Genomic DNA, 20,531 nt, shown 5'->3' on the forward strand with positions numbered 1-20,531 from the left:
AGGGGGACCTTACGTGCGCTGCATGACGGCGTAGTGTGTTACTAATGGTTTTCTTTGAGACTGTGGTCCCAGCTCTCTTCAGGTCATTGACCAGGTCCTGCCGTGTAGTTCTGGGCTCATCCCTCACCTTCCTCATGATCACTGATGCCCCACGAGGTGAGATTTTGCATGGAGCCCCAGACCGAGGGAGATTGACCGTCATCTTGAACTTCTTCCATTTTCTAATAATTGCGCCAACAGTTGTTGCCTTCTCACCAAGCTGCTTGCCTGTTGTCCTGTAGCCCATCCCAGCCTTGTGCAGGTCTACAATTGTATTCCTGATGTCCTTACACAGCTCTCTGGTCTTGGCCATTGTGGAGAGGTTGGAGTCTGTTTGATTGAGTGTGTGGACAGGTGTCTTTTATACAGGAAACAAGTTCAAACAGGTGCAGTTAATACAGGTAATGAGTGGAGAACAGGAGGGCTTCTTAAAGAAGAAATAACAGGTCTGTGAGAGACGGAATTCTTACTGGTTGGTAGGTGATCAAATACTAATGTCATGCAATAAAATGCAAATTAATTATTTAAAAATCATACGATGTGATTTTCTGGATTTTTGTTTTAGATTCCGTCTCTCACAGTTGAAGTATACCTATGATAAAAATTACAGACCTCATGCTTTGTAAGTAGGAAAACCTGCAAAATGGGCAGTGTATCAAATACTTGTTCTCCCCACAGTATATTATTAAATAAAAAGCAATCAAGAATTAACAAAATACAGTTCTGGAAAAAATTAAGAGACCACTGCAACTTTTTCTTTCCTTTCCAAAAAAGTCAAAAAGGAAGGTTTTGAGTGAGAAACAGAAGGGTTAAAATTAAGAGACCACTGCAAATTTAACTCTTCTGTTCCTCACTCAAAACTTTCCTTTTCAACTTTTTTGGAAAGAAAAGAAAAAGTTGCAGTGTTCTCTTAATTTTTTCCGGGTCTGTATAAAATCACAATGATAAAATCTCACTACATTTCACATTGTCCCAAATGTGAAATGTAGTGAGAGAACAGACAAAAGAATAAGCTTACCAGCCTGCAGGTATCAGTTTATAGGCTTAAAATGAACTAACAACAAAACAAACCATTTACTAGAAGAAATGGTTTATGTTTAATGAATTATTTTATGCCTTCACATGTTTTGATATATAAAAATAGAATTAGGCAAATAAACAACCTGGCTGTGTCTGTAGCAACCAAAACATGAAAAAGGATTAATTCACTTATAAAGCATGTAAATAAAAACAAAAAAATACTTTCTGCTAGTACATGTTTGCTTATGTTGTTTTTCACTGGCTACTGTTGTTTACATGACAGTTATAAACTCCTTACATTTTTTTGGGGTTTATTACTTTTAAATGTTGTGGTTTGTTGGCTGTTTACATTATGATTACCGGTAGGTGTCTCGTATGTCTGTCCTGAAGACATTCAACATTCTTGGGTATCAGGAGTTACTGTCTATTATTGAACTCTTTCTATTACTGTATAGTATTCAACTATACTGTGGTATAATTGCTCTTAAAATACTATATAACATCCTGCAAAAATTACTTAAAAAAGGATGACATGTTGGTCTACTAAAACATATTGCTTCCGTTTTGCAAGGGAGGCCACACCGACTTTTGCATTGTATTAATGTTTACTTCAATGTCATATACAGTAGTGTTTGTAACAAATAATAGCAGCTAAGATAAATGGCTTTAAACGTTCATCTCAGATGGCCTAAGACTTTTTCACAGTAATTGATGTCTAAAATATAGTAATAAATGTATTTGCTATTTCATTTCTCTTCAAAGGGTCTCAGCAACATCACAGTGCAACAGCCTTTCCTCAGCCAGTCTCCAACCATCCAGGTACACCAAGGACGGTTCTACTTTCTATGAAGCCCCTGGGCTCGAGGGTCTTTGGAGGTCCCCCCCAGCCCCAAACTTACGCGATGTTCACACACACAAAGTTCCCCCGACGTAAAACCACTTCTTATCCTCTTAGATTTTCACGTTGATTATGAAAAGAAAAAGAAATTACTGAGACTTTTTCTGTAACATCTCCTTCCTTTTCATTTTTTGCTTTTATTTTTGAAGCACCCCTGCGCTAGCGTTATTTATCCATAATTCACAAAACAAATTATCTACAGCACTATAAATCACTTATTTGATGACAAGCTAGGTTAGACAAAACTGATAGTTGTCACTCTCACTTTCAAAAAGCAACCTAAATTTGTTTTGAAAAAATTTACGTATAAGAATGCTTTAATTGGTTTTACTAAGAAAACATATTTATAATTTCTTTAAATTTAACAGTGGCCAACATTTTTCGACAAGAAACAGGGCAGTTACAATAACAATGATACAATAACTGTTGTACTATAATTTCTGTGCTATTGTCCTGGTGTTAGGAAATGTACTAAATATTTCAAATCATAATAATCTAAAGCATTGTTCTAGCTTAATGTTGTGAATATTATGTAATGTTCTTTTATATATTGTTAATATCAGTTAAAATAGTCAAATATATATATATATATATATATATATATATATATATATATATATATATATTAATTAAGTCATTTAGCAAATGCTTTGTTTTATCCATAGCAACTTAAAAGTGAGGCTGAGAACAATCATTGCATACTACAACACCTACAGAATAGCTCTAAACACTAATAATAATAATCAATATTATTATTGGCTCACATTCATGGAAGCATCTAATTTAAATTAACTGTGTATAATCTATAATATTAAATACATAATATTAAATAGATTTAATATTGAACACGCTGGTAGTTAGAGGCCCCTGTATAGGTTGAGGAGGAGGGACCTTAGTATAGTTTGTGGAGGGACCCTGGTAAGAGTTGAGGTGGAGCCCTTAATGGTCAGAGGCCTCTGGGCCCTGGCCCCATTTGCTCAGCCCATAATCCGGCCCTGAGGTATACACACACACAAACACACAAAATACTGCTCGAGCCACAGGAGGGCCACATGAAAGCCGTGCTGCAGTATTTCATGTGCCTTATGTGTGTGTTGTCAGGTCCAGAGTTCTGGTGCTCCATCTCCTATTTTGAGATGGACATCCAGGTGGGGGAGATGTTCAAGGTCCTGGCTAACTGCCCTGTGGTGACGGTGGACGGATACGTGGACCCGTCGGGGGGAGATCGCTTCTGTCTGGGACAGCTCAGCAACGTGCACCGCACCGACTCCAGTGAACGAGCAAGGTCTATCTGCGTGCCGTGTAGTCCAATCACAAGCTAATCAGTCACAAGCTGACCAATCACAAGCTTTATTGGGGTGGGGAAAAAACAGCTGCGACGCGTATTCATGGCCCTGATCAATTAGGTCTCTATCGCCTGGGTTTGTCTTGACCGGCGTCTGCTCTCCGTCTGCCAGGTTGCACATCGGGAAGGGGGTGCAGCTGGAGTGCCGCGGTGAGGGCGACGTGTGGATGCGTTGCCTAAGCGACCATGCCGTGTTCGTGCAGAGCTACTACCTGGACCGGGAGGCGGGCCGAGCTCCGGGAGACGCCGTCCACAAGATCTACCCGGGGGCCTACATCAAGGTGTTTGACCTGCGCCAGTGCCACCGGCAGATGCAGCAGCAGGCTGCCACGGCCCAGGCGGCGGCGGCGGCTCAGGCGGCGGCGGTGGCAGGAAACATCCCGGGGCCGGGCAGCGTGGGGGGGATCGCCCCGGCAGTCAGTGAGTCACTGTCCGTTTCTCTTCTCTGTCCTTATACCCCTCTCTGTCAGTCTCTCATGATCTGTATGTATCAGTCATTATTATATCAGTTTGTTATCTGTACATATATATCAGTCATTATTATATCAGTTTGTTATCTGTACCTATATATCAGTCATTATTATATCAGTTTGTTATCTGTACATATATATCAGTCATTATTATATCAGTTGGTTATCTGTACATATATATCAGTCATTATTATATCAGTTTATCTGTACGTATATATCGGTCATTATTATATCAGTTGGTTATCTGTACATATATATCAGTCATTATTATATCAGTTTGTTATCTGTACGTATATATCAGTCATTATTATATCAGTTTGTTATCTGTACGTATATATCAGTCATTATTATATCAGTTTGTTATCTGTACATATATATCAGTCATTATTATATCAGTTGGTTATCTGTACATATATATCAGTCATTATTATATCAGTTTATCTGTACGTATATATCGGTCATTATTATATCAGTTGGTTATCTGTACATATATATCAGTCATTATTATATCAGTTTGTTATCTGTACGTATATATCAGTCATTATTATATCAGTTTGTTATCTGTACATATATATCGGTCATTATTATATCAGTTTATCTGTACGTATATATCGGTCATTATTATATCAGTTGGTTATCTGTACATATATATCAGTCATTATTATATCAGTTTGTTATCTGTACGTATATATCAGTCATTATTATATCAGTTTGTTATCTGTACGTATATATCAGTCATTATTATATCAGTTTATCTGTACGTATATATCAGTCATTATTATATCAGTTTATCTGTACGTATATATCAGTCATTATTATATCAGTTTATCTGTACGTATATATCAGTCATTATTATATCAGTTTATCTGTACGTATATATGTTATTATTATATCAGTTTGTTATCTGTACGTATATATCAGTCATTATTATATCAGTTGGTTATCTGTACATATATATCAGTCATTATTATATCAGTTGGTTATCTGTACGTATATATCGGTCATTATTATATCAGTTTGTTATCTGTACGTATATATCAGTCATTATTATATCAGTTTGTTATCTGTACGTATATATCAGTCTGTATTATATCAGTTTGTTATCTGTACATATATATCAGTCTGTATTATATCAGTTTGTTATCTGTACGTATATATCAGTCATTTGGTGACTCTCCTCTCCCAGGTCTGTCCGCAGCAGCGGGGATAGGCGTGGACGACCTGCGACGCCTGTGTATCCTGAGGCTGAGCTTCGTGAAGGGCTGGGGTCCCGACTACCCTCGGAAGAGCATCAAGCACACCCCCTGCTGGGTGGAGGTCCACCTGCATCGTGCCCTGCAGCTGCTGGATGAGGTGCTGCACACCATGCCTCTGGCTGACCCGGGAGGACACGGTCATGTCAACTGAGCTCTTGGTGTTTTTATGTTTCACTAACCTGGTGGGGGTGCAGTGTCCCCATAAGTATAGTAAAACAAGACACATTTGACCTTGTGGGGAGCTTTTGCTAGTCCCCACTAGGATAAAGGTTATTTCTGGCATGTAGGGTTAAGTTTAGGCAAAAAGTTACAATTGGAGATGACCCACTGGCCCAATGACCTGGGACCTTAAGTACTTTGGACACTGGTCAGACGGTCACCCTTGAAAACCTTCAGTGGATTCTACCTTTAACAGCGTCGGACCAATGCCTTGATTACTGGGCTGCAGACTCACACAGGTATATAGCGTCTTTACAATTATGCTGTACATTAATTTAATGAGTGAGGTCTCTTGTTCTTAGTAGATATTATAGTAAGTACATTCAGCATCAGCATATTCTGCATCAGTAATTTCAATCAACCTAAGTGACTTAGTGAAACTTAGTTACTTAAAAAAAGTAATGGAATCTCATATATTATATTTATTGATGGAAGGTTTGAATCAGTATGTTTCCTCCCCAAGCAGATGAACAGAGCCCATTTTTATCAGAAAGTAAAAGAATGCACTGCCTACTTTATGGCCAAAAAACCTCTGCTGAATGTGCCTATCGTTGTTTTTTGTCCTGCTCAACCAAAGCTATTTGTCTTGATGAATGCCAAGATACACCCTTAACTATAATACCATTACGTTAATTCATCCAGTGCCTTAATTCTGAAGTACCAACAAAAGATTACATCCCCACAAAAAAGGCCTTCGTTTGTTGTTTTTTCCCAGTACATTCCTACTCAATGTTCCTCATCTCAAGTGATGTGAAGTATTTACTGCAACTAAAGACTGTGTGTCAGCAAAGTCAGGACACCGGTAGTCTCATGCTGTGATAACTGTCGTGAGTTCCTTGGCTGGATTACCTTGGTCTGGTAGGACACCTAGTGAGCCATCTGGGTACTACACAGTCTTGCAAGTATATTGTTTTCATATATTTATTTCTGTCTAATGTGGGACACTTTAAATCACACCTGAGGGCCTCTGCTTCTCTTCAAGCCCCTATGCCTAATCATGTGAGGATCAATGATGAGCAAATTATGAAATGTGTATAATATTATTTATTATGTATTTCCCCTGTGCCTATAAGGCTTACTGTTCTTGTAAATCAGTATATTAGCTGCAATCAAGGTTCTTACAGTATACTTTCAGCTGTCCGTAGTCAGCTTATGTCTGTCTTACATAGATGTCACATAGATTCATTATTGAGTTAGAATATACCAAATATTGGGAGTTATACCTTTATCCTGAAGGTAGTTTATGATGGTCTTTTGGGTGTTTTACATGCAAAATAATTGATTTACATATGCTGGATGCAGGTTTTAACTATTACAAAGTTTACTAAGAATTAAACTGTTTTTATAAAACCTCTACGGTAATTTATGGTGTATTGTTGCCAATCAACCATCTGAAAGGATGCTCTCCTTCCCATCTAAAAGTAATTGGTCATTTACTTACACTGTATGATCTATGACTTAACTGGCAACACAGTCCTTAGACTTGCCGCTAAAAAGCTCCTCAACAAGTTCATTATTTGGCATCCGTGTTGTTAACTGCCCCTTCATGAACACTCATAGTTACCTGTACACAGTGGTTTATTGACCCACCAACACCACGCTACTCACACTAGCAACAACTTATCAACAAGCCTGTTTAGGTTAATGCCCCTCTGGATTTGAAGGGTTGTTGTTGAATATGGTTGCCCTGACTTGACACGCTGCAGCTGATTGGCGGCTTCAGCACCAATCAGCTCAATCAATCAGATGTATTTTATAAAGCCCTTTTTTTATCAGCATTTGTCACTAGGTGCTTTTACAGATATGTAGCCTGAAAGCCCAAAGAGCAAGCAACAACAGGAATTGATGCACACTGGCCAGGCAACCTAGAGAGGAACCACAGTCTGAGTGGTGGCCAGTCCTCTGGCTGGACCGGGTGAAGATTAGAAGAGTACATGTCCTTTTAGACCATATCAATGTTTTTGAAAGGTAGAAGGCCATGAAGTGAATTCCTTCCTGTATGTAAAGATAATGGTGTAGACTTCATGGTTGAGCAAGCAGCATTATAAGAACCGGAACAGTCTCAGATGTGCTTCAGGGGCAATTATCTCGACTTTGACTGTCTCGAGTAGGTAGATCCCCTTTAAGCTTGACATTTTCTTCACTCCTCACTTCTAAATAAACTGAACAAGTACACCTCTTGAATACCCCAAACCTAAGTGTATAAGACTCCTGCTGTATTTGGGGTCATTTAATGTTCATATGTCTATTCCCTGTGTAAAGCTTAGCGTTTATTTGCTCTTTTTTTTACAAATATGACTTTGGCCATTGACAATAACAACTGGTTAAATCAAAAACATGAAAAATGACATTCTGTGACGTCACACCAAGGCGGGTCTTAATTAACTCTCCTGCCGTAGATTGCGAGTACCAGACTCGAGCCCCACGCAGCATCCGCATCCCAGAAAGAGCATCATTGAGTTTTGCAGATAGGCAGCGAATAGATCATATGAAAAGAGGAAAACGACCGTAATTTATAGTCCTTTTAGCTCATTTACCGGATTAGTTTCCTCATTCCCTATGGATATAAAATAGGGACAAATTGTCATTGTCTTATTTTTACATTTTTATCCGGGCGGCCAGGGAAGGATCCTGCGCTAATTCTCAAAATGGCTGAGATCACGGAATTACGACCTGAATATGGTAGGTAGCAGACCTTTTCATATTTTGTTTCCTAAAATTTTATTCTGGCTTATTTCCATTGTGTTAGTGCAAAACAAAATGCCCATTCGTTTTATGAAATAATTCCTTATAAGACTGAGCCCACCATAACATCATATGATTGTGATTTAGTTTACTATCATCAAAGATTGCCAAATGTCAATTGGACATTCATTCCAAGGCCTATATGGCATCGGATGTCATTTGTATGTGGAACGATTCATCATCATCGCACATAGACCAATTCAAAACAGATATACTTTGTAAATGCAGTATTTCTTCATGAAATTATTAGATTTTTATTGTCAACAAATAATTACGCCCAGTAGCATATGGCGGCCATTTAATTTAAGCCTATTTTATCAAGTACTGCGGCCTATCACTTCTCCCAAAGGCTTTCTGTGTGCGCGTACGATGGGGTGGTTAGTGATGACGTGATGTCTATTCCCGGATAAGCTTCGCCAGCCCCCGCTCCTTTGTTTTTGTTTAGGAGTACTACGAGATTAACCAAATGAGGCTCCAAGTTGATCAGACCTCGAGTTTTTAATTAAGATCTATAAGCTGTTGTTTAATACCACGTTGTCAAAACAAGATGTGCTCGGATAGCAAGGGGTATTGGTGACCTAAACCGTGAAAAAACCTGCTAAGTTACATGAAAAGGTGATGGAGACTGGTAAGGGTTTGGGATAATAAATCATCAGAAGAATAGAGCAACCCAAGTGTTAAAACCAAACCAAAGAAAATGTAAACCAACAAGCTTTTTCTCAAAGTGTCAGGAATAGGCTGGGACCTATTGGAGTTGACTGTTTATTCACTCAGAAGAGGATGCTTTCATGCACTCTCATATTTTTTTGTTGACTTGAGATTAAACAATCTAAACATCGAACAGCTGGAAGACCTTATTACACATTACCAACAAGGAGTTTGCATTTTGCCTTTGATCAGACAATTGTGCAACTAAGTCTAGAGTGTAACTTATAGCATATATCTTGTTGACCCTCAGCCTCCTGAGTGCAGAACGTTTCGCTGCAGTTAGGAGAGAAGATAATAGACTGGTTCGAGATAAAGGTGCACTTCAGACAGGCAGACTCTAGAAAGCCAGATTACAGCTAATGTTTAGGCAACTATCATCGAGAATCGAATCTAGGTCACTCAGCATAAAGATTAAGACACATCTGGTTCACATCACAATCTGAGTTCTACAAATTATCGGAATCTTACGCTAATAGGCAAAACAGAAGCTGAAAGATTGCCAATGCAGATAGATTGTCCCTCTGTGTTTCATGGTTACTCGGCACTCTGTCTCCCAGGCTGAGTGGGTGATGGGGGTTAAGCTGTACCACCCGGCGCCTGGCAGACAGGAAGGCTGGTTCAGGAGAATCCAAGATGGAGACGTATCCTCCAATAGACTGTATACACACACTGACCTTCTTCTTATCATACTGCTCACTCTACCAGGAGGTTGAGGATTCAAACTCATGGCCGCTATGACACAGCCACAGCGAGGCAGTGACTTAGACCTTTGTGCTACTTGGAGCCCCTTTTGATTAAAATCATTGTCAAAAACAACTTCATGGGTTGAAAGACCAGAACATACTTCCAAACTTTGAGTTGAAATCAACTGAATGTTTAATTGTTTTTATGGCACAGCAGCACTGTATATTCAAGAAAATTGTACCACGCTCATTTCAGTTGTAAGATATGTTCAACTCTGCATTTGGGATGGTAGGATTTGGAATGGCCTCTACAGTAAAGTTGTTAGGACAGAATTTCATCTAGGATCTTAAATAATGATCCACCCTTGCCTCAGCTGTGCATCAGTCTGTAGGTTATGCAGAAGGCGTAACAACAGACTGTAGGTTATGCAGAAGGGGTAAAAACAGACTGTAGGTTATGCAGAAGGGGTAACAACAGAATGTAGGTTATGCAGAAGGCGTAACAACAGACTGTAGGTTATGCAGAAGGGTAACAACAGACTGTAGGTTATGCAGAAGGGTAACAACAGACTGTAGGTTATGCAGAAGGGGTAACAACAGACTGTAGGTTATGCAGAAGGGGTAACAACAGACTGTAGGTTATTCAGAAGGCGTAACAACAGACTGTAGGTTATGCAGAAGGCGTAACAACAGACTGTAGGTTATGCAGAAGGGGTAACAACAGACTGTAGGTTATGCAGAAGGGGTAACAACAGACTGTAGGTTATGCAGAAGGGGTAACAACAGACTGTAGGTTATGCAGAAAGGGTAACAACAGACTATAGGTTATGCAGAAGGGGTAACAACAGACTGTAGGTTATGCAGAAGGGGTAACAACAGACTGTAGGTTATGCAGAAGGCGTAACAACAGACTGTAGGTTATGCAGAAGGGTAACAACAGACTGTAGGTTATGCAGAAGGGGTAACAACAGACTAGGTTATGCAGAAGGGTAACAACAGACTGTAGGTTATGCAGAAGGGGTAAAAACAGACTGTAGGTTATGCAGAAGGGGTAACAACAGACTGTAGGTTATGCAGAACGGGTAACAACAGACTGTAGGTTATGCAGAAGGCGTAACAACAGACTGTAGGTTATGCAGAAGGGTAACAACAGACTGTAGGTTATGCAGAAGGGGTAACACCAGACTGTAGGTTATGCAGAAGGGGTAACAACAGACTGTAGGTTATGCAGAAGGGTAACAACAGACTGTAGGTTATGCAGAAGGGGTAACAACAGACTGTAGGTTATGCAGAAGGGTAACAACAGACTGTAGGTTATGCAGAAGGGGTAACAACAGACTGTAGGTTATGCAGAAGGGTAACAACAGACTGTAGGTTATGCAGAAGGGTAACAACAGACTGTAGGTTATGCAGAAGGGTAACAACAGACTGTAGGTTATGCAGAAGGGGTAACAACAGACTGTAGGTTATGCAGAAGGGTGACAACAGCATTGACTGCATCCTGTTAATCTCCATAAACCACTAAATATTTCACTGAGGAATGTGGTATTGTCTAATTAAATAAGATATCTCAGGCGCATTTTTGTTTGCTTGTTCAGTACACTCAACTCACTGTATGATTTTACTCAACACATTTAGTGGACCGTCTCTGCTGGAGAGTTTACTACTGCAGACACCCCACCCCTCCCCCGGTGTGTTTCTAGGGCAACGGGCTCAGCTGTCATTAAGCTCCTTCCAAAATCTGACATCATCCTCATGGTATTCCTACCCAAAATGCCAATGAACAAAACCAGGAAGAAAGGGCGCAGTCTTTTGTTGAAAGACAGAGGGATGTTAGACAGATAGAGAGATAAAAAGTTGAAAAAAGATATACAATATAAATATGTTGTTTGAATCTGAACTCTAGAGCAACAAACAGAGCAGGCCAGTGCTGGTGGGGTGGTGTTCAATGTGGTAGGGTGAGGGGGGGGGGGGGGAGGCAACAATGCTTCTATTTTCAGGGGCTTGGCCAAACAAAGGGCTCCTTCCCTGGCCTGCTGGCCCTGCTGCAGCGATCAGCACGCCTGGGGGCTGTCCACTGTCTAGAAGCACGGTTAGCTCTCCCATAGGAGTGCAGCATACAATCACAGTCTCTCACTCAACACCAGCAGCAAATTAGCGGGTGGGGACTAACCCCCCCCCCCACACACACACACACACACACACTGTCACACACGCTGGTAGCCAGGACACGGGGCTGTATCACCAAGTCACATTGAGCCAGACAACACGCCCTGGTGTGATGTAACGAAACATATCAGTCTGGATCAGACACACGCTTACTGGGATCAAGGGGGACATGAGTAATTACTTTAAGAAAGAGGAACAGTGTGAGATGAGTTGTCACCCTGCCTGTGTGTGTTTTACCTTCCGGAGTGAGACTACCATTGCAGTGTGTGTGTGTGTGTGTGTGTGTATGTGTGTGAACTGCCTGATGATTCCAGGTAGAGAATGGCTTCCATATTGCTTGTCTCCATCCCATCTCGTTCTCTGTACAGTCCTGTGTAAAGTACTTCTAGTGTTTACAGGGTTTCCCCATGGTTGCTGTGGTCATAAAACCTACCTGACCATAAGGAGCCCACTGAAGGGCTTTCATTATATCCTGAGTTTGAGAATTTCTAAACAGGGGCTCTATCCAGGTCCTGGCTAACGAAAGGTCTGCAGTCTACCGAGTAACCAAGTATATCATACAGCAGACATCTGGACCTGTCTGAGAGCGTACACCCCTGTCTGTGTTCCAGGTACACCTCCTTTCAGACATGTCACTGACCTATCTGTTTTCCTCTTCCGCCTCTGCAGACATGTCACCAGTACTGGCTGGTTTCATTGGTGCAGGGGCACTGGTGGTTGCCGTGGTGATCCTGGTCCTCCTGTGGTCCTTCTGCCAGCGTCGCTACCTGCGGGTGAGAGGTCATTACAAGCTCCATGGGGACCAGTACTGTGACTCAGCTGAAGACCCGCCCTACAAGTTCATCCACATGCTGAAGGGCATCAGTATCTACCCAGAGTCCCTCAGCAGTAGCAAGAGGATAGTACGCATGCCCAGACGCACTGGTTGGCAAGGAGACAGAGACAGAGAGAGGGGTGGCCGTCGCGGGGTGGTTGTGGTGGATGCTGCTACTCATCTCCAGATGAGCCACCTAGCGCCCCCTGCTGCTCAGCCAAGGGCGGAGCGGGCACTGCCCGTAAGGGCCGATTACTGCTGCCTGGACAGCTCAGCTAGCAACAGCGAGAACAGCAGCAAGAGCGTCTCACCTTTCACCCCTGTGTCCTCTGACCCAGAATCAGAACCTGAAGCCAGCCTGGGCTCCCTTAGCCTGGCTGTAGACTACAACTTCCCTAAGAAGGCCTTGGTGGTGACCATCGTGGGAGCCCAAGGCCTGCCTGCAGTAGACGAGCAGGGGAACAGCTCGGACCCTTACGTGAAGATGACCATCCTCCCAGAGAAGAAACACCGCGTGAAGACCAGGGTCCTGAGGAAAACGTTGGAGCCCGTGTTTGACGAGACGTTCACGTTCTACGGGGTAGCCTACAGCTCGGTGCCCGAGCTTACGTTGCACCTCCTGGTACTCAGCTTCGACCGGTTTGCCCGTGACGATGTCATCGGGGAGGTGGTGGTGCCGCTGACAGGGCTGGAGCCCAGCACAGGGCGAGTCCACATCACTAAGCAGATCACCAAGAGGAACATGCAGGTGAGGGGAGGTTACCCGTTTAACAAAAATCTCTTTATGTATACATTTGAATAACATAAAAAAGGAAATAACAATGATAAAACAAACATTCCTCAGTTTTATTGTTGGAGGCCTGCCTAAGGTACAGAGGGATTTCTAATATATTATAGTCTTTTTTTTTTTTACACATGCTATACCCTTGTTCTTTACTGTATAATACAATGATGTATGTATTGTTAAATACAAACAAACATTGGTCCAAGATACATGATGATGTTGCGCTGACTGTCATGCTAGGTGGCCGAGCTGTTTAAGCCCCATCAGGACAACTAAACCCAATCCATTGTCTCCCCCCTCGGCTACCCCAATTACACCATCAATATGGACACCAGCAGTGCCTCTCCCATACTACTGAACACACATCAGCTCTCACTGGCATAATGCCTCACGTCTCATTGAATTAACTCATCCAGAATGTGTGGTGGCGTGTAGTGCCGTGGTCCAGGGATAATGCTCCGCCCTGGCGTCACCCCGCTGGAGACCAGGGTTTAATACCCATCTCCACTCTCTTCAGCCCGCCTTCACCCTATGTCTTCATCTGTTGCCCTATAATTCACACGTTCAATGAAAACAGCCTTGACAAAACAATAACAATGAGTGTCCATTGTCCAATTTCTGCGGACACCAATTCCCTGGACACGCTCTGACTATCACCACTCACACGTGTATGTCTGCCTAGTTTAACACTGACTATCACCACTAACACGTGTATGTCTGCCTAGTTTAACACTGACTATCACCACTAACACGTGTATGTCTGCCTAGTTTAACACTGACTATCACCACTCACACATGTATGTCTGCCTAGTTTAACACTGGCAATCACCACTCACACGTGTATGTCTGCCTAGTTTAACTCTGACTATCACCACTCACACGTGTATGTCTGCCTAGTTTAACACTGGCAATCACCACTCACACGTGTATGTCTGCCTAGTTTAACACTGACTATCACCACTCACACGTGTATGTCTGCCTAGTTTAACTCTATCACCACTCACACGTGTATGTCTGCCTAGTTTAACTCTGACTATCACCACTCACACATGTATGTCTGCCTAGTTTAACTCTGACTATCACCACTCACACGTGTATGTCTGCTTAGTTTAACTCTGACTATCACCACTCACACATGTATGTCTGCCTAGTTTAACACTGACTATCACCACTCACACGTGTATGTCTGCCTAGTTTAACTCTGACTATCACCACTCACACGTGTATGTCTGCTTAGATTAACTCTATCACCACTCACACGTGTATGTCTGCCTAGTTTAACACTGACTATCACCACTCACACGTGTATGTCTGCCTAGTTTAACTCTGACTATCACCACTCACACGTGTATGTCTGCCTAGTTTAACACTGACTATCACCACTCACACATGTATGCCTGCCTAGTTTAACACTGGCAATCACCACTCACACGTGTATGTCTGCCTAGTTTAACTCTATCACCACTCACACATGTATGCCTGCCTAGTTTAACACTGGCAATCACCACTCACACGTGTATGTCTGCCTAGTTTAACTCTATCACCACTCACACATGTATGTCTGCCTAGTTTAACACTGACTATCACCACTCACACGTGTATGTCTGCCTAGTTTAACACTGACTATCACCACTCACACATGTATGCCTGCCTAGTTTAACTCTCCAATATGATTTAGTTGTGTACCTGTGACATTATCCATCCTTATCCAGTCATGGATTTTAGCCCATCTGTTGTGTAATAGATGTAGATGGATATGTTTAGCATGGATGCATTGCAGGGATAATAACTCCCCCATTGAAAGAGAACTTTTGAACAGAACAGTGTTTATCGGTACTCACTGTGGAGGGTAAGGTTTTGCAGAAACACAGGAGATGTCGATAGACTGCAGCAAAATCAAACACACCTGACTAGAATACTAAGTTACAGGACTATTAAAACTACACTAGATAAAAATAATAATGGGGGTTACTGTAATAGTATCAGGGTAAATATCAGTTTACTGTGGCAAAGTTTTCAGTCAAACAACTTTCCATACAGGAATGTCATGTCTTGCTTACTGAGACTTCCATCATTAGTGAAGACAGTTTATACCTGTGAAAACAAAGCCATTGATTAAAGTGACACTATTCATTCCTATGTAAAGAGTCAATAGCGCATTTCAAACCAAGGAAGTTAGATTTCCTCTTGAGCAGTTTCTCAGTGATAAACAATTTAATGCTAAAGGCTGAGGGGGTACTGAAAACGACCTGCTTCTATTCTTTTTTTTAAATAACTGCTTCAAGTACTTCACATTTTACAATCACTAGATGTTGCTCTTTTAGTGATGGATTGGAAGTGAATATGAAAAAGTGCTTTTGTGCAATGGTCTGTGGCATCATACATTATGTACCTACAGTCATTTGCATAGAATTTTGAACCAGTATCGGACTTAAATGTTTACAGTATGGATATACTGCAGTGTAAAGGCCAGGCATGACAGATTTGCTTCACAGTTCATCTGTTTAGATTGAGTGTTTATTTTCCATTCTATACCTATGCAGAATACATAGATCAGTCAAAATGCTGTTTTAGATATATTGTGATGTTTCTTTGTAAGAAAAACTAACAGAAGAACGAATCACATCAGTCTGTTTCCACATAAAGGAATGTATTCCATATAATTGTTCATGTCGAACAGTTGGTAAACGTGTGCACGCGTTTGTCTTTGAATTGTCTGCGTTTGAATTATATGACTGGATCCTTTTTGAATCCTCTGTGTTTGAATTCTCTGATTTAATCCTCTGTGTTTGAATTCTCTGATTTAATAATCTTTGTTTGAATCCTCTGTGTATGAATTCTCTGATTTAATCCTCTTTGTTTGAATCCTCTGCATTTGTGTCTCCTTTGGATTGTAATTACAGCCTCTGTGTGAATCTCCATCTCCTCTTGCAGTGTGAGAGCCGTGGGGAGCTGTTGGTGTCGCTGTCCTACCAGCCTGTCTCCCACCGCCTCAGTGTGGTGGTGCTGAAGGCCAAACACCTGCCTAAGATGGACATCAGCGGCCTGTCAGGAAGTCAGTTCTACCACTATGTTTTGTGTGTGCACGTGTATATGCATGTGTATGTGTGTGTTAGATTGTGTTGTGTATGTTTTCTTTTGTGTTGGGCACTCCATTTTCACATACAATAAGACAACATTCCAAAATCTTCCTCATTTTCAGACCCATATGTGAAAGTGAATGTGTTCTACGGCCGCAAGCGCATCGCCAAGAAGAAGACGCATGTGAAGAAGTGCACTCTCAACCCTGTCTTCAACGAGTCCTTCATCTACGACGTGCCGCCTGAGCTTCTACCCGAGATCTCTGTGGAGTTTGTGGTGGTCGACTTCGACCGCACTACAAAGAATGAGGTAGTGGGCCGCTTGCCCCTCGGCCTGCACAGCCCCTGTCCCTCTGGCGCCGCCCACTGGCGGGAGGTCTGTGAAAACCCCCGGCGTCAGATATCGAAGTGGCATAATCTCAGTGAATATTAGCTCTTCACACTGACACACCTCATGCGTATGGTTCTGCCAGTGTGTGGAGGGAGGTGGAGGAGCTGAAGAGAGGGACTTATTGCAGAGAGAGTGGCTTTTTTTCTCATGTTATACTTTCTCTTGTGAATAATGCAAACAGAAAAGTGAACAACATTTCTGGTGGGACTTGTACAGTGGACTTCACAGTAGTTAGTATGGAACGTTCAATTAAAGGATCAAATCAAAGTAATAAACATCCACACAGATACCTATAGCACACACCTAGAGACCAACATTGTCTGAAAGCATTAGGTTAAGAGTAACAAATACAAAATAAATTGTCCAAAATATGACCATGATAAAATTCAAGACTGCTTTGAATTCTGGTCAGGCTGTGTTTCCTGAAGTTGAGGGTGAGATGTGGGTGTACATGCAAATGCTCAAAAAAACCACTCCTCCAAGTTCTAAATCCTCCCACTGCCATTGTTGTCTTTTGATTTGTTGCATGTCTGAATGAAACAGCAATATCTTCAACTGAAATGTACTAAAGAAACGATTGCTTAGATTGATTACAATAATTCCTTTTCTCATGTATTGAGAAAGGCTCATACAAATGACTCTCTCTAAAGATAGGACCAAATAGAACAGATAGAAATTCCTTGCCCATGAAATAATTACACAAATGATGGCATGCTCTGTATCTAACACCAAGTCCATAGAGATTACAAACCCATTATGCTTTGTTGAAAGAACAAATGTGATTTCACTGCAAACATTTTTAGTTTTATTCCATTTTAGGAACTCATTTGGAAAGAAAATGGAGTGCATTCAAACAACTGCGAACTTGTTGCTTCTGTTAAAATATAAATGTGATTACATGAAATACAACAACTTCTCAAAAAAAATGCATTGACCACTGTTAAAGCAAATGATTTTAAGCAAATATCACTGCAGCAGGTTAGAGTGTTGGTACTGTAATAACTAGGTAATAACACATGCTAGTTTGCAGCTTGTAGTGTCAGATGTTCTCTGAAAGTCACTGATGGAAAAGTAATCGTGAACAAAGTTTTTTGACATGAGAGTCGTGTGTTGCTTTGTGGTTTCCAAAGGATTTAAACAGTATGTTGCACGATTTTAGACTTGGTTGACTTGCTCATCTTTTAATGTATTTTTGTTCCTAATTTTAAGAATATGAATAGATTCACAGGTTGAAGCTTTTGGTGATGTTTTGTCTGTATAAGTGTGTGTGTATAGGTGTATGGGCGTGTGTGTGTGTGTATGTGTGTGTATAGGTGTATGGGTGTGTGTGTGTGAGTGTGTGTGTATAGGTGTTTGGGCGTGTGTGTGTGAGTGTATGTGTATGGGTGTGTGCGTGTGTGTTCTGCTAGTTTCTGGCTTGGCTGAAATCTTGACCAGAAGGACTCGACACAGGTGGTCTGTCATTAAGCTCTCCATCCTCTCCCTGTCCTGTCTGTCTCTCTATCATTTTTATCAGTGTCTGTCTCCCGTTCCCACATTTTACTGTCACTCCTTTTCCTCTCTGTCCCTGCTCCTTGTTTCTTTAGGTCTTTATATTTGGATCAGTAACATATCAAATTATTTTTACTGGTTCATTGTATTAATTGAAGTCACAGTATTTTACAGAGTAGTGAACCCACACATCTTCACTACTAGTTAATCTTTGTCTCTATATGGGTGATGCTCTGTCCTCACCACCCCCTGTGTTCAGTCAAGGCATACAGTAGCTGCAACACCTGTGTAACATTTACTGCAGTGCAGTCTGGAAAAAAATGTGACAGTTTTCAGTAAACCTAATGTGAAAAGAATTAAGATACTGCAGGATTGTGTCATCACAGGGCACCTGGAGAAGCAGTCAACTGTGTTCCTTTCTTTGCTGTTGGAAGCAACCTTAACTTAATCTGCTATCACAACCACCACTGTTTCACTGTTTATTGACCTTACTTTCCAGACCTTTGACTTTCAGTGTAGCTGTCTCCTTTTTGACATATCCTTGTTAACTGATTTGGAAGAAATTATTAAACTTAATGTAAACCAACTAACAATGACTGATTGTGGATTGTTACAGAGTATTTTTATTTCAAGGTATCATTTGCCTGATTATGCAACCAGTGTCTGAAACGATGCTGAGTATGTTTCACAGATGCTAAATTGTGTGTTGGTATCATTAACGGTCATTCAATCTGTAAAAATAAAAAGGTATACTCCATTGTTTGCTCCTCATTTTTAGGAAAACAATTTACAGGACCGGTTTCTAAACACACACACATGTAGGCTCGCAGACAGGCTGGTTCCCTCATAGAGATACAGTAATCAAAAGAATCAACATGCTGAACAAGATCATGACTATCACAGCTACACAATGTTTTGTAATGTAGTAAGACACTGTGGCTGATGTCGTCCTTTAAGACCGTTGTCAGATCAGTGGTGTAAATGGGTGACCAATTGCATATCACTTTGAACCGTTACAGTCATCGAGACATAATGAAAGAAATCAACAATATGTAGTAGCAAATTATGTAACTGTTTAGCCTGGTAAGTCATCATATCCGAGGACACCCTGGCCAAAATGCATACAAATGCAAAACAAAAAAGTAAACAAAACAACATAAACAATGTAAGATAAAAATATGTATAAATAAACATTTATTGATAAAAATATTAAATTAACATAAATAAGGTGGGACATGTACAGAGAGGAATAACAGATTAAGCAGGTGCAGTTGTCAGCTATTTTTAAAGGAGTGAGGTGAAACGGGTGTATCAAGATTGTATTTTGGAACTCATTCTTGTCATTGGCAGCAGCAAACTGAAATTAGTATTGACCAAACAAGGTTTAGGCTTGAAGACTGACCAGAGTGAGATATGTACCGCTTGCTATTAGAGTAGCAGATGTTAAGATGTGGTAGACAGGACATTTGCCTAAAATGACATATAAATAAGTTATGTACCTGTGAGTCTGGTTTTGAGTGTGAACGGCAGATTAACCAGGTTGTTAACGTCACAGTGATCAGTGTTGAATTGGGCAGAGGATACTAAGTGAATGACAGAGTATAAAGGGACCTTTCAAAAGTTTGGGGTCACTTTCCTTGTTTCCTGAAATATGTTTGAAAATAAAATATTGCAAAGTTAATAGGAAATATATAAATTGACAAGGTTAGAAATAATGATTTTTTATTGTAATAATAATTGTGTCTTTCAAGCTTTGCTGTCGACAAAGAATCCCCCATTTGCAGCAATTAGAGCTTTCTGCCTCACATCCTTAGGGCACATCCTTTTAATGTTTATCCTCCATGTAAATGTACAGAAAAACAACAAAAGGAGAGTACAAACGCAAACTGAAGAGAAGCAAAACAGACAATGACCAACAAACTGAAAGGCAAACAGAAAAACTTAGGGTCCCCAGTTAGAGACAACGAGACGCAGCTGTACAGAAAACAGTACCGCAGAGACGCTAGAGGCATTCCTCTGTCCATAACACCTTCCTCTGTAGATTCCTCAGTCCATAACACTTTTTTCCAATTTCCCCGTCTAGTGCCTGTGTTCTTTGCCCTTAATCTTTTGTTTTTATAGGCCATTCTGAGATGGCTTTTTCTTTGCAACTCTGCTTACAGGGGTGCAAACTTGTCACCTTTCGGTGAAATTCGTCGTTTTTACTTTAAAATAGGTCATCCACGTGAATTGTGTAGATCTGCAATAAGAAAAAATGGGGGGGGGGGGGGGGGTGATCTACATCTGAGGGGTATACTACGAAGCGAAGACACTGGTTTATGGCGGTAACTTCAGGAATAACTTGGTGAAGTCGGGTGTAAAATACCTTTTATCCGGGGTATGCTGCCATGGCAATTTACCCTGCATCTCTAAACTGCTC

General features: G+C 41.1%; 2 protein-coding genes across 3 annotated transcripts in view; both read left to right on the forward strand.

Moving 5' to 3' along the window:
* si:dkey-239n17.4 (mothers against decapentaplegic homolog 4) overlaps positions 1 to 6,601 on the forward strand; it is a 14,295-nt gene extending 7,694 nt beyond the window's left edge. The window contains exons 8-11 of the mRNA XM_013139278.4: positions 1,822 to 1,878; positions 3,059 to 3,242; positions 3,415 to 3,722; positions 4,959 to 6,601. Of these exons, the coding sequence (XP_012994732.3) occupies positions 1,822 to 1,878; positions 3,059 to 3,242; positions 3,415 to 3,722; positions 4,959 to 5,179 (770 nt within the window). The 3' untranslated portion in view covers positions 5,180 to 6,601. The remainder of the gene's footprint in view (positions 1 to 1,821; positions 1,879 to 3,058; positions 3,243 to 3,414; positions 3,723 to 4,958) is intronic.
* On the forward strand, positions 5,396 to 18,869 carry syt11b (synaptotagmin XIb). 2 transcript variants are annotated; one of them, XM_020041407.2, is made up of 4 exons: positions 5,396 to 5,486; positions 12,222 to 13,114; positions 16,085 to 16,205; positions 16,353 to 18,869. In XM_020041407.2, exons 2-4 carry the CDS (start codon positions 12,224 to 12,226, stop codon positions 16,661 to 16,663), a joined length of 1,323 nt encoding a protein of 440 aa, XP_019896966.1. In that variant the 5' UTR covers positions 5,396 to 5,486; positions 12,222 to 12,223; the 3' UTR covers positions 16,664 to 18,869. The 2 variants fall into 2 exon arrangements, with proteins under 2 accessions (XP_019896966.1, XP_010899547.1); XM_010901245.4 differs by lacking the exon at positions 5,396 to 5,486 and adding an exon at positions 7,639 to 7,929.
* Positions 18,870 to 20,531: the final 1,662 nt, after the last annotated feature.

This window comes from Esox lucius, chromosome 20, assembly GCF_011004845.1.
Source record: "Esox lucius isolate fEsoLuc1 chromosome 20, fEsoLuc1.pri, whole genome shotgun sequence".
Taxonomy (NCBI): domain Eukaryota; kingdom Metazoa; phylum Chordata; class Actinopteri; order Esociformes; family Esocidae; genus Esox; species Esox lucius.

Excerpts from the sequence above, each read along its gene's own strand:
- syt11b (XM_010901245.4), top strand. The coding sequence starts at position 7,896 with ATGGCTGAGATCACGGAATTACGACCTGAATATG. Across the intron at positions 13,115-16,084 it reads TCACCAAGAGGAACATGCAG|TGTGAGAGCCGTGGGGAGCT; the intron begins GTGAGGGGAGGT and ends CTCCTCTTGCAG. Across the intron at positions 16,206-16,352 it reads CATCAGCGGCCTGTCAGGAA|ACCCATATGTGAAAGTGAAT; the intron begins GTCAGTTCTACC and ends CCTCATTTTCAG.